Source organism: Triticum aestivum, chromosome 7B (assembly GCF_018294505.1).
Source record: "Triticum aestivum cultivar Chinese Spring chromosome 7B, IWGSC CS RefSeq v2.1, whole genome shotgun sequence".
Taxonomy (NCBI): domain Eukaryota; kingdom Viridiplantae; phylum Streptophyta; class Magnoliopsida; order Poales; family Poaceae; genus Triticum; species Triticum aestivum.
In genome coordinates this window covers 431203369-431216662 of record NC_057813.1, presented here as the reverse complement: position 1 = coordinate 431216662, position 13294 = coordinate 431203369, and the positions used below count along the sequence as shown (strand labels likewise).

Below are 13294 nucleotides of genomic sequence, written 5' to 3'. Positions count from 1 at the left end.
GTGTTGTTGTGTCGTTGGGATAAGTGAGAGCGGCTCACGGGAGAATAAATCTGCATCAACTCAATTGCTACACTATCAACTCCATTGCCACACTGGCGATGTCCTCTAGGGCGTGTCTTAGGGCTGTATGCCATGTTTGCTTATCGATCCTTCATATCGGCGGTATTAGTTTCCCGATCGACGTTTGCGAGACAATGACGACGACATCTCTACTGGAAGTTTGTGTCCTCCTATTTCGTCCTCGTTGAAGTAGCGTTCCCTCCAACGCCGTTGACGAGAAGGATGACCTTGTTCAGGAGGGCTTGTGGTTACTACCTTTGGTGGCGGCGTTAGTGTACAAAACAAGATGACCTGGCTGAAACAAAGGATGAGGTTCGTAAATGGCGTATATGGTGGTCTTCCTCGATGGCATCGATGAATTTCCGGATCTGAGGTCGGGATGGCATGGGGACGATCCTCGACCGACAGGCCACAAAGTCATGTGTGGTGCCGCGTGCGATGGGCCTGGTCTTCAGTTCACAAAGCTCTGACGGCGGTGGTGCCTCCCTGCAACTCAACGATGCAGGCCTTTCTCCTCTAAAGTTGGAGGTTGGAGATAATCGACGGTTTTGGCGCGTGCAAGGAGCCCTTGGGATTTGTTTCTATTTTCCATTGCTCTAGGTTGTGTCATGCAAGGTTTCCAGGATAGTTGTCACGTTTCTCTGTGATTGGTTTTTTTGACACTTCTCAGTGTTTCTTTTTTTGACACTTTTGTTGTTTGATTGTTTCCATGCATGTGGGTTCCTGTAATCTCTTTGGTCTATTGGAATCAAAGCTGGCCGGCCCGGTAGCACGCCTAGCACGGCACGACACGGGCTAGACGGGTCGTGCCTGGAGGTTGGGCACGCGGGCCGACACAACCCAGCGCGTTATTTATTTTATTTTTATTTGGAGTTTTTAACATATGTATGGTATAAAGAATAGCCCAATAGGCCAAATCTGGCCCAAAAAACAGCCTAGCAGGCTTGACGTGCCGTGGTGCCAGCCCGTATAGCACCTGGGCCGGGCCTAGGCTGAAGGACACAGCACACGGGCCGGCCCAGCCCGCCTAATAATCGTGCCATGACGGGACGGGCCGTGCCAGGCTCAATTAGGGTGGGCCGGGCCGTGCCGCATGCCGGTATGTTTTTTTTGTCTAAAGAAAACCTACTAGTTTTTTTAGGAACCTGCCACACCAAGAAGCGCCTACGTACGCACCTTGACGTAATACTAGAAGACGCCTTCACCTGAGATCCTGAAGGAGGCAAGGAGCTATGCTCCGTTTCCTGAAGTGCGGTGTTGCCGGCGCTAGAACAAGTTCCCCCAAGATCCAGTAGGAGGAGCAATGGCAGAAGCGGCCGTCGGCGGGCCTCACCTCCCTGAGGAGATCGTTACCTGGGAGATTCTCATCCGCCTGCCGCCGAAGCCACTCGTCCGGTGCCGCGCCGTCTGCCGCTCCTGGCACCGCCGCCTCACCTCCGATGCCAAATTCCTCCTCGCCCACCACCGCCGCCAGCCCTCGCTCCCTCTCGTCACCACCGGAGAAACCCATGAGAGAAGGATCGACGCCCTGGACCACCGCACCCGCGAGCGGCGCCCTGTCGCGCGGACGGCCACCGCCGAGGACCTCGACGTGCTCGCCTCCTGCGACGGCCTCCTCATCCTCGTCGCCTACGGAGCCCTCCACATCTGCAACCCGGCGACTCGCCAGCGCGCCCCTCTCCCGCTGCTTCACGCCGCCTGCATCTCCGGGCTGTACCCTCACCGCCCGTCGGGGTCGTACCGAGTGCTGTGCTGCTTGAAGAGAGCCGAGGACGGCCATGCCGTGTACCACGTGCACACCGTCGGATCCAGCGAGCTCAGGTGCGTCGGGCAGCCTCTCGATCCGTGGGCGTCCGGGCATCAGGTGCATGCGCTGCCGATGATGCTCTCTTGGCACCCGCTCGTGCTGGCAGACGGCAGATTTTACCGGCACCCCGTGCATTTGCCTGGTGGCAGCGGCAAGGTCAACGACATGCTGGTGTTCGACACCGTGGCTGAGTCTTTCCAGCATATGATTTCGCCCGTCGAGGGCCCCCTTCTTGAGCTGTTTGAGATGAACGACACTCTTGGATTGTATGCCTTCCGCGGTAGCACAGCTGATCTTTGGGTGCTACAGGATCACCACAGCTGGGCCTGGTCAATGAAGCACCGGATCAAATTGCAGGTGGCGGCCTTCTCTCTAGTGCCGGACATCCAAGGAGATTTGCTCCTCCTTTCTCGAAAGAGAAAGACAGGCATTCAGTGGCAATATCTGCAGTATATTTCTGGTGCCGATGGCAGTTTGTCCAAACGGTATGAATGGAGCGTGTTTCTGAATCTTAAGAAACATAGGTTCAGAGAAAGCCTTGTTCCGCATTCCTTCTTCTTGATGGATGGCAATAATGGTGGTGGTGTGGATGGAAAGCCGTTGTTCGATGGGTTGTCAACTGTGGCGGTGCTTCCTGATGATAATTCGAGCTTCACTAAGGAACCCGTGATGGACAAGTCCGGTGAATCGTCACAGGAGTGAGTCACTCGTGATGATTTTGAATTCTCATTATTTCTTAGCAGTATGTTTTTGCTATCTAAGTTTGGAAGGTTCAAGGTATCTGATAAAGCAAAGATGAGTAACCTGATACCATTCCTCAAGTTTTCGGTGCTTCCCATCAACACATTATTTGTGTTTCCCATCGACACATGATTGGCATGCAGAATAAAGTGCTTATCGTATCAGGCTTATTTAGTTTCTGCACTATAAACTTTGTAATAGGCTCTGCCAATTTCGCTGCTGACTTGTGTGCGAAGGAGGCAACATTAGCTAGGGCCACTTTGTTTCTCTGCAGGTCTTTGTATGTATTTCAGTGGTTGGATTTCTTGATGTTGTCCATTATTGGCGTGAGCTACCGTGGTGCAATGACGACAAGTTCAGTTGCAGCTTTGGCGAGAATTTGGAGGCATATAGTCGTAGTCATAGTCTGCCTTTTGTTTAGGGTAATTTTCGTATCTATGGGTTCAATTTCCCTATATCTGATTGTATCCAGTGTTCTATTGATCTAATATAAATGAGATGCAATTTCAAAAAAATAATGCTAGGGCCACTTTGTCATGGGATTCATGGTTACTAGTAGCTGCCTTTCTTACGTGCTATTTACAGCATGTCTGTAGCCTGATTAATCAATGAAAGAGGAAAGCACTTGAGCTCAAAAAACAAAGTGGTTATGTTATGCCCTTGTAGATTTGTGGTCTTCTATTTGTAACTCGTATATCTAGTAATCAATTGATGATGTATTGAGATTTTGATAAACAACCTTTTTATCTATTGCTGATACTTTCAGTGTAAACTTATTTACCTGGCCTTCTTCCTGTAGGCCTTCTCAAAGTGAATGGTAGCAGTAAGATGGCAAGATTACATGACGATGGAAATACATTTCTCCCCCATCTTGACACCACTTCTTGTTTTGTTAATCTGGATGCTGTTATCTCCGGGGAATACACTGCTTGCGTGTGCAGACACATCCTAGAAACGTTCCAGAAATTTTTATCTATAGGATCATGTATATGGTATATGCCAGGTACTCCCTCCGCCTCAAAATGTAAGACGTTTTTGCAAACTAACATAGCTTGCAAAAACATCTTATATTGTGGAACGGAGGGTGCAAAAACGTCTTGTATTGTGGGACTGAGGGAGTACCATTTTATCACTTCAGAAATACTCCCTCTGTCTCAAAATATAAGAACGTTTTTTACACTAGCATAGTATTAAAAATGTTCTTATATTTTGGGATGGAGGGAGTAGATCTCTCAGAAGCTCTTTTCCAATCCTTTTTGTTACACAAAGAAAAATGTTTTAGGGATAGATCTAGTGATAACCTTACCTCTTTAAGTTTAGGTTAAAACACAAATAGAATCGATAGCAGAGGAACCCAAGGACAGTCCGGCCCTTGTTCTCAGTCCTCTTGGGTTCAACTCTCTCATCTTGGATTATCCGCCTGCGTTCCAAAAATAAATTGAAGTTCTAGCTTTGCCCAAAGTCAAACCTCTTCAAATTTTTACCAAATTTTATAAAAACAATGCATTGACATTTACAACAACAAATTAGCTTCGTTAAATCCAACATGCTATTTTTTTTCTTCAAAATATAGCTATCTGATGGTGTAGGTGTTGATTTTCTTTTTACTCCCTCTCTTCCGGTTCAATCAATGTAGATTGTGAGTGGATGACATGAGTTTTGTGGATACGAAACTGCCCAATAAAATATTCCTCACCTATTCAACTCCGGAAGCAATAAGTGCATCACCCTTCCTCTTATTGAACTTGCATGGTGCATGTAGAGATACATGCATGACCACTAATTCCCTCACTCTCATTAAATATGGCGTGGACTCAAAACTCTTTAAGGCTGGTCACAATGGGCAAGAACATAAGCTAGTAACTTACACACTTCCCTAGACTATATTACTATCCCCATAGTGGGTAGGAACATCTATGTAGTGTCATGCAACGATGTATTTATTAGGTTATAGACTCATTGTTTCTTGGAGTGTGTGATGTTCCGGTAACTTAGCTACTCCCTCCGTCTAGGTGAGTAAGTCACCTTAGGTTGTGCACCGTGACCAAGGAGGAGGAGAAAACGAGAGAACTTAATGTTCATTTGCTAATTAATAGCATTGCATGCAATGAACTAACCACTGCATGTCGTGTTTGGTAGTCTCAAGTCATTAAAAGCATGCACACCCCACATCTCTTATTGGTTGATATGTCAAGAAACAAGAAACGAGATAGAATTTAATGCACCGCGCCTAAGTGTTTTGGAATTATTTGGTTTTCGTAAGATGACTTACACACCTAGACGGAGGGAGTAGTTACCACAAGCACCTCTCTCTTCATTAAATACGTGACACATAAGCAAAGTTATATTGGAGTGTGTGATGTTACTTCTAAATTCCTCCCCACTGTGACCAGCCTAACTGAATTGGACTCAAAGTGAGCCCAATATAATGGAAATCTGAAACTTTTGAGATGAACCCTTTAGATCGGAAAGGAGGAAGTAATTAACTAGTAAATGTGTATATGCAATGCACATTGATATTAGACTACTATTAATTGCACATGGATATAAGGTATGATATTATTTGCATATTACTTATGTAATTAATGATGGCATCGATATTTGACGTCTGTATTTGATATACTCTGAGTCCTCGTGACCCTGGCTTGTAATATAAATATTTATGTTTATTTTGTGTCGTAGAGTTATCCTGCGATATTGACGTGAGTCACTATTTGTGATGCATGTATGACTAGTGGACGATTATAAACGGGGCGTCACAGGTCAACTCATACGCAAGACCCCAAGGGGGCGTCTGTTTTGTCCGAATTTTGTCCATTTGGGTCGGGCAAAGAGGCGGCGTGCGGCCATTTCTATGTTTGCACTGGTCGTGCGCCCAATGGATGGATGCATCTGGTCCGCCACGGCCGGCTAGAGGCCCTATGTATACATTTTTTGAACTATATGCATTGTAAATTTTTACAACCAAAAAAATTTAAGGTTGCAAATAGTTTTACAATCAAATAGTTACACATCCGAATAAAAACACAATCAAAATAGTTTTACAACCCAATCAAAATTGCCTTGAATACATGAAAAGAAAATGAACTGATACATCTACTAGTTGCCAATATGATTCCACATGTGCTCAACCAAGTCATTTTGGAGCTGCATATGAGTATGTCAATCATGCATTTCATGATGGAATTAGATGAAATGTTCAAACTTTTGCCGGTTCTTGGTGCTCAGACACAACATATTCACCCAGATATCCAAACCCTTGGTCATAGATGTTGTCATCACGCTCATCCCCCACGATCATGTTGTGCATGACCACAGAAGCAGTCATCACCCCTCGAAGCTTCTAGGTGCTCCATGTCAGTGCAGGGTGTCGAACGATACCGCATCGATATTGAAGCACACCAAAAGCACGCTCCACGTCCTTCCTGGCACTCTGGCACTCTCTTGTGCTGGGCACATATCTGTTTCTTCTCTCCTTACGGGTTGGATATTGTCTTCACAAGAGTTGACCATTGAGGATAAATGCCATCATGTAGGTAGTATCCCTTGTTGTGATGGTCCATTGATCTCAAAGTTGACCTCTAGGCAGTGGCCTTCTGCAAACCTTGCAAACAATAGAGAACGCTAAAGCACGTTGATATCGTTCTCAGAGCCAACCATTGTTGGGGAACGCAGTAATTCAAAATTTTCCTACGATCACGCAAGATCTATCTAGGAGATGCATAGCAACGAGACAGGAGAGTGTGTCCACGTACCCTCGTGGAACGAAAGCGGAAGCTTTTAATAACACGGTTGATGTAGTCGAACATCTTCACGATCCAACCGATCCAAGTACCGAACGTACGGCACATCCTTGTTCAGCACACGTTCAGCACGATGACGTCCCTCGAGCTCTTGATCCAGTTGAGGACGAGGGAGAGTTCCGTCAGCACGACGACGTGGCGACGGTGTTGATGATGTTACCGGCGCAGGGCTTCACCTAAGCACTACGATGATATGACCGAGGTGTTAAACTGTGGAGGGGGGCACCGCACACGGCTAAGAGAACAATTGGTGTGCCTTGGGGTGCCCCCTTGCCCCCGTATATAAAGAAGGGAGGAGGAGGAGACCGGCCTTGGTGGGGCGCGCCTATAGGGGGAGTCCAACTAGGATTCCCAATCCTAGTTGGAGTCCCCTTCCTTTTCCAAGAGAGGGAGAGAGGGAAAGAGGTGGAGAGGAAGAAGGAAAGAGGGGGAGCGCCCCCCTCCTAATCCAATTCGGACCAGCCAAGGGGGGGGGGAGGGGCGCGGCCACCCTGCGGCCCTCCTCTCCTTTCCACTAAAGCCCAATAAGGCCCACTACTTTCCCGGGGGGTTCCGGTAACCTCCCGGTACTCTGAAATATGCCCGAATCATTCCGAAACATTTCTGGTGTCCGAACATAACCTTCCAATATATCAATCTTTATGTCTCGACCATTTCGAGACTCCTCGTCACGTCTGTGATCTCATCCAAGACTCCGAACAAACTTCGGTCATCAAAAACACATAACTCATAATACAAATCGTCATCGAGAACTATGTAGACATGATCGAGATACATCTCCGATCAATAACCAATAGCAGAACCTGGATGATCATATTGTCTCCTACATATTCTATGAAGATCTTTATCGGTTAAACCGCATAACAACATATGTTGTTCCCTTTGTCATCAGTATGTTACTTGCCCGAGATTCGATCTTCGGTATCATCATACCTAGTTCAATCTTGTTACCGGCAAGTCTCTTTACTCGTTCCGTAATACTTCATCCCGCAACACATTAGTCACATTGCTTGCAAGGCTTATAGTGATGAGCATTACCGAGAGGGCCCAAAGATACCTCTCCAATACATGGAGTGACAAATCCTATTCTCGATCTATGCCAACCCAACAAACACCTTTGGAGACACCTATAGAGCATCTTTATAATCACCTAGTAACATTGGTGAAGTTTGATAGCACACAAGGTGTTCCTCCGGTATTCGGGAGTTGCATAATCTCATAGTCCGAGGAACATGTATAAGTCATGAAGAAAGCGGTAGCAATGAAACTATAACAATCATGATGCTAAGCTAACAGATGGGTCTTGTCCATCACATCATTCTCCTAATGATGTGATCACGTTCATCAAATGACAACACATGTCTATGGTTAGGAAACATAACCATCTTTGATTAATGAGCTAGCCTAGTAGAGGCATACTAGGGACACTATGTTTTGTCTATGTATTCACACATGTACTAAGTTTCTGGTTAATACAATTCTAGCATGAATAATAAACATTCATCATGATATACGAAAATATAAATAACAACTTTATCATTGCCTCTAGGGCATATTTCCTTCAGTCTCCCACTTGCACTAGAGTCAATAATCTAGATTACACAGTAATGATTTTAACACCCATGGAGTCTTGGTGTTGATCATGTTTTGATCGTGGAAGAGTCTTAGTCAATAGGTATGCTGTTGGGGAACGTAGCAGAAATTCAAAATTTTCCTACGTATAACCAAGATCTATCTATGGAGAAACCAGCAACGAGGGGAAGGAGAGTGCATCTACATACCCTTGTAGATCGCTAAGAGGAAGCGTTCAAGAGAACGGGGTTGAAGGAGTCGTACTCGTCGTGATTCAAATCACCGGAGATCCTAGTGCCGAATGGACGGCACCTCCGCGTTCAACACACGTACAGCCCGGTGACGTCTCCCATGCCTTGATCCAGCAAGGAGAGAGGGAGAGGTTGAGGAAGACTTCATCCAACAGCAGCGCAATGGCGTGGTGGTGATGGAGGAGCATGGTAGTCCTGCAGGGCTTCGCCAAGCACCTACGGGAGAGGAGGAGGTGTCACGGGAGGGAGGGAGGCGCCAGGGCTTCAGGTATGGATGCCCTCCCTCCCCTCCACTATATATAGGGGCAAGGGAGAGGGAGGAGGCGCAGCCTTGCCCCTTCCTCCAAGGAAGGGGTGCGGCCAAGAGGGGGGGAGGAGTCCATCCTCCCCAAGGCACCTCGGAGGTGCCTTCCCCCTTGAGGACTCTTCCCTCCCCAAGTTTCCTTGGCGCATGGGCCTCTTGGGGCTGGTGCCCTTGGCCCATATAGGCCAAGGCGCACCCCCTACAGCCCATGTGTCCCCCCGGGGCAGGTGGACCCCCCCGGTGGACCCCCGGACCCCTTTCGGCACTCCCGGTACAATACCGATAAAGTGCGAAACTTTTCCGGCGACCAAAACAGGACTTCCCATATATAAATCTTTACCTCCGGACCATTCCGGAACTCCTCGTGACGTCCGGGATCTCATCCGGGACTCCGAACAACATTCAGTAACCACATACAAACTTCCTTTATAACCCTAGCGTCATCGAACCTTAAGTGTGTAGACCCTACGGGTTCGGGAGACATGCAGACATGACCGAGACGTTCTCCGATCAATAACCAACAGCGGGATCTGGATACCCATGTTGGCTCCCATATGTTCCACGATGATCTCATCGGATGAACCACGATGTCAAGGACTTAATCAATCCCGTATACAATTCCCTTTGTCTAGCGGTATTATACTTGCCCGAGGTTCGATCGTCGGTATACCGATACCTTGTTCAATCTCGTTACCGGCAAGTCTCTTTACTCGTTCCGTAACACATCATCCCGTGATCAACCCCTTGGTCACATTTGTGCACATTATGATGATGTCCTACCGAGTGGGCCCAGAGATACCTCTCCGTTTACACGGAGTGACAAATCCCAGTCCCGATTCGTGCCAACCCAACAGACACTTTCGGAGATACCTGTAGTGCACCTTTATAGTCACCCAGTTACATTGTGACGTTTGGTACACCCAAAGCATTCCTACGGTATCCGGGAGTTGCACAATCTCATGGTCTAAGGAAATGATACTTGACATTAGAAAAGCTTTAGCATACGAACTACACGATCTTTGTGCTAGGCTTAGGATTGGGTCTTGTCCATCACATCATTCTCCTAATGATGTGATCCCATTATCAATGACATCCAATGTCCATGGTCAGGAAACCGTAACCATCTATTGATCAACGAGCTAGTCAACTAGAGGCTTACTAGGGACATGGTGTGTCTATGTATCCAGACATGTATCTGAGTTTCCTATCAATACAATTATAGCATGGATGATAAACGATTATCATGAACAAGGAAATATAATAATAACCAATTTATTATTGCCTCTAGGGCATATTTCCAACAGTCTCCCACTTGCACTAGAGTCAATAATCTAGTTCACATCGCCATGTGATTAACACTCACAGGTCACATCGCCATGTGACCAACATCCAAAGAGTTTACTAGAGTCAATAATCTAGTTCACATCACTATGTGATTAACACTCAATGAGTTCTGGGTTTGATCATGTTGCTTGTGAGAGAGGTTTTAGTCAACGGGTCTGAACCTTTCAGATCCGTGTGTGCTTTACAAATCTCTATGTCATCTCCTAGATGTAGCTACCACGTTCTATTTGGAGCTATTCCAAATAACTGTTCTACTTGGAGCTATTCTAAATTGTTGCTCCATTATATGTATCCGGTATCTCTACTCAGAGCTATCCGGATAGGTGTTAAGCTTGCATCGACGTAACTCTTTACGTCGAACTCTTTATCACCTCCATAATCGAGAAAATTCCTTAGTCCACTAGTTACTAAGGATAACTTTGACCGCTGTCCTGTGATCCATTCTTAGATCACTCTTGTACCCCTTGACTGACTCATGGCAAGGCACATTTCAGGTGCGGTACACAGCATAGCATACTGTAGGGCCTGCGTCTAAAGCATAGGGGACGACCTTCGTCCTTTCTCTCTTTTCTGCCGAGGTCGAGCTTTAAGTCTTAACTTCGTACCTTACAACTCAGGCAAGAACTTCTTCTTTGACTGATCCATCTTGAACACCTTCAAGATCATGTCAAGGTATGTGCTCATTTGAAAGTATTATTAAGCATTTTGATCTATCCTTATAGATCTTGATGCTCAATGTTCAAGTAGCTTAATCCAGGTTTTCTATTGAAAAACATTTTCCAAATAACCCTATATGCTTTCCAGAAATTCTACGTCATTTCTGATCATCAATATGTCAACAACATATACTCATCAGAAATTCTATAGTGCTCCCACTCACTTCTTTGGAAATACAAGTTTCTCATAAACTTTGTATAAACCTAAAATCTTTGATCATCTTATCAAAGTGCACAGTCCAACTCCGAGATGCTTACTCCAGTCCATGGAAGGATCGCTAGAGCTAGCATACCTTTTAGCATCCTTAGGATCGACAAAACCTTTCTGATTGTATTACATACAACCTTTCCTTACGAAAACTGGTAAGGAAACTCGTTTTGACATCCATCTGCCAGATTTCATAAATGCAGCTAATGCTAACATGAATCCGACGGACTTAAGCATCGCTACGGATGAGAAAATCTCATCGTAGTCAACTCCTTGAACTTGTGAAAAAACTCTTCGCCACAAGTCGAGATTCATAGACGGTGACATTACCGTCCACGTCCGTCTTCTTCTTAAAGATCCATTTATCTTAATGGCTTGCCGATCATTGGGCAAGTCCACCAAAGTCCATGCTTTGTTCTGATACATGGATCCTATCTCGGATTTCATGGTTTCTTAACCATTTGTCGGAATTTGGGCCCACCATCGCTTCTCCATAGCTCGTAGGTTCATTGTTGTCTAGCAACATGACCTTCAAGACAGGATTACTGTACCACTCTAAAGTAGTACGTATCCTTGTCACCCTACGAGGTACGGCAGTGACTTGATCCGAAACTTCATAATCACTATCATAAGCTTCTACTTCAATTGGTGTAGGTGACACATGAACAACTTCCTGTGCCCTGATACACACTGGTTGAAGTGATGGTTCAATAACCATATCAAGTCTCCACCATCCTCCCACTCAACTCTTTCGAGAGAAACCTTTCCTCGAGAAAGGACCCGATTCAAGAAACAATCCATATTGCTTTCGGATCTGAATTAGGAGGTATACCCAACTGTTTTGGTGTCCTATGAAGATGCATTTTATCCGCTTTGGGTTCGAGCTTATCAATCCTGAAACTTTTTCACATAAGCGTCGCAGCCCCAAACCTTTAAGAAACGACAACTTAGGTTTCTCTAAACCATAATTCATACGGTGTCATCTCAACGGAATTACGTGGTGCCCTATTAAAGTGAGTGCGGTTGTCTCTAATGCCTAACCCATGAACGATAGTGGTAATTTGATAAGAGACATCATGGTACGCACCATATCCAATAGGGTGCAACTATGATGTTCGGACACACCATCACACTATGGTGTTCCAGGTGGTATTAATTGTGAAACAATTTCCACAATGTCTTAATTGTGTGCCAAAACTCGTAACTCAGATATTCATCTCTATGATCATATCATAGACATTCTATCCTCTTGTCACGAAGATCTTAAACTTCACTATGAAATTAATTGAACCATTCAATAATTCAGACTTGTGTTTCATCAAGTAAATATACTCAACATCTACTCGAATCATCTGTGAAGAAAGAACATAACGATATTCACTGCATGCCTCAGCACTCATTGGACTGCACACATCAAAATGTGTTGCTTCCAACAAGTTGCTATCTTGTTCCATTTTACTGACACCGAGGCTTTTCAGTCATCTTGCCCATGTGGTATAATTTGCATATCTCAAGTGATCCAAAATCAAGTGAGTCCAAACGATCCATCTGCATGGAGTTTCTTCATGCGTATACACCAATAGACATGGTTCGCATGTCTCAAACTTTTCAAAACGAGTGAGTCCAAAGATCCATCAACATGGAGCTTCATCATGCGTTTTATACCGATATGACTTACGTGGCAGTGCCACAAGTAGGTGGTATTATCATTACTATCTTATATCTTTTGGCATGAACATGTGTATCACTACGATCGAGATTCAATAAACCATTCATTTTAGGCGTAAGACCATTGAAGGTATTATTCAAATAAACAGAGTAACCATTATTCTCCTTAAATGAATAACCGTATTGCGATAGACATAATCCAATCATGTCTATGCTCAACGCAAACACCAATCTCGATGGTAGGGGGAGCGTACGATATTTGATCATGTCAACATTGGAAACACTTCCAACACATATCGGCAGCTCACCTTTAGCTAGTCTCCGTTTTTTCCGTAGCTTTTATTTCGGGTTACTAACACTTAGCAACCGAACCGGTATCTTAATACCCTGGTGCTACTAGGAGTACTAGTAAAGTACACATTAACATAATGTATATCCAATATACTTCTATCGACTTTGCCAGCCTTCTTATCTACCAAGTATCTAGGGTAATTCTGCTCCAGTGGTTGTTCCCCTTATCACAGAAGCACTTAGTCTCGGGTTTGGGTTCAACCTCGGGTTTCTTCACTGGTGCAGCAGCTGATTTGCCGTTTCATGAAGTATCCCTTCTTGCCCTTGCCCTTCTTGAAACTAGTGGTTTCACCAACCATCAACAATTGATGCTCCTTCTTGATTTCTACTTTCGCGATGTCAAACATCACGAATATCTCAAGGATCATCATATCTATCCCTGATTTGTTATAGTTCATCACAAAGCTCTAGCAGCTTGGTGGTAATGACTTTGGAGGAACATCACTATCTCATCTGGAAGATCAACTCC

General features: G+C 45.2%; 1 protein-coding gene across 1 annotated transcript; it reads left to right on the top strand.

Annotated features, from left to right (window-relative positions):
• The first annotated feature begins 1247 nt into the window (after positions 1 to 1247).
• On the top strand, positions 1248 to 3584 carry LOC123160896 (F-box protein At5g49610). The gene is made up of 2 exons (XM_044578743.1): positions 1248 to 2565; positions 3408 to 3584. Exons 1-2 carry the CDS (start codon positions 1364 to 1366, stop codon positions 3427 to 3429), a joined length of 1224 nt encoding a protein of 407 aa, XP_044434678.1. The 5' UTR covers positions 1248 to 1363; the 3' UTR covers positions 3430 to 3584.
• The last annotated feature ends 9710 nt before the right edge of the window (positions 3585 to 13294 follow it).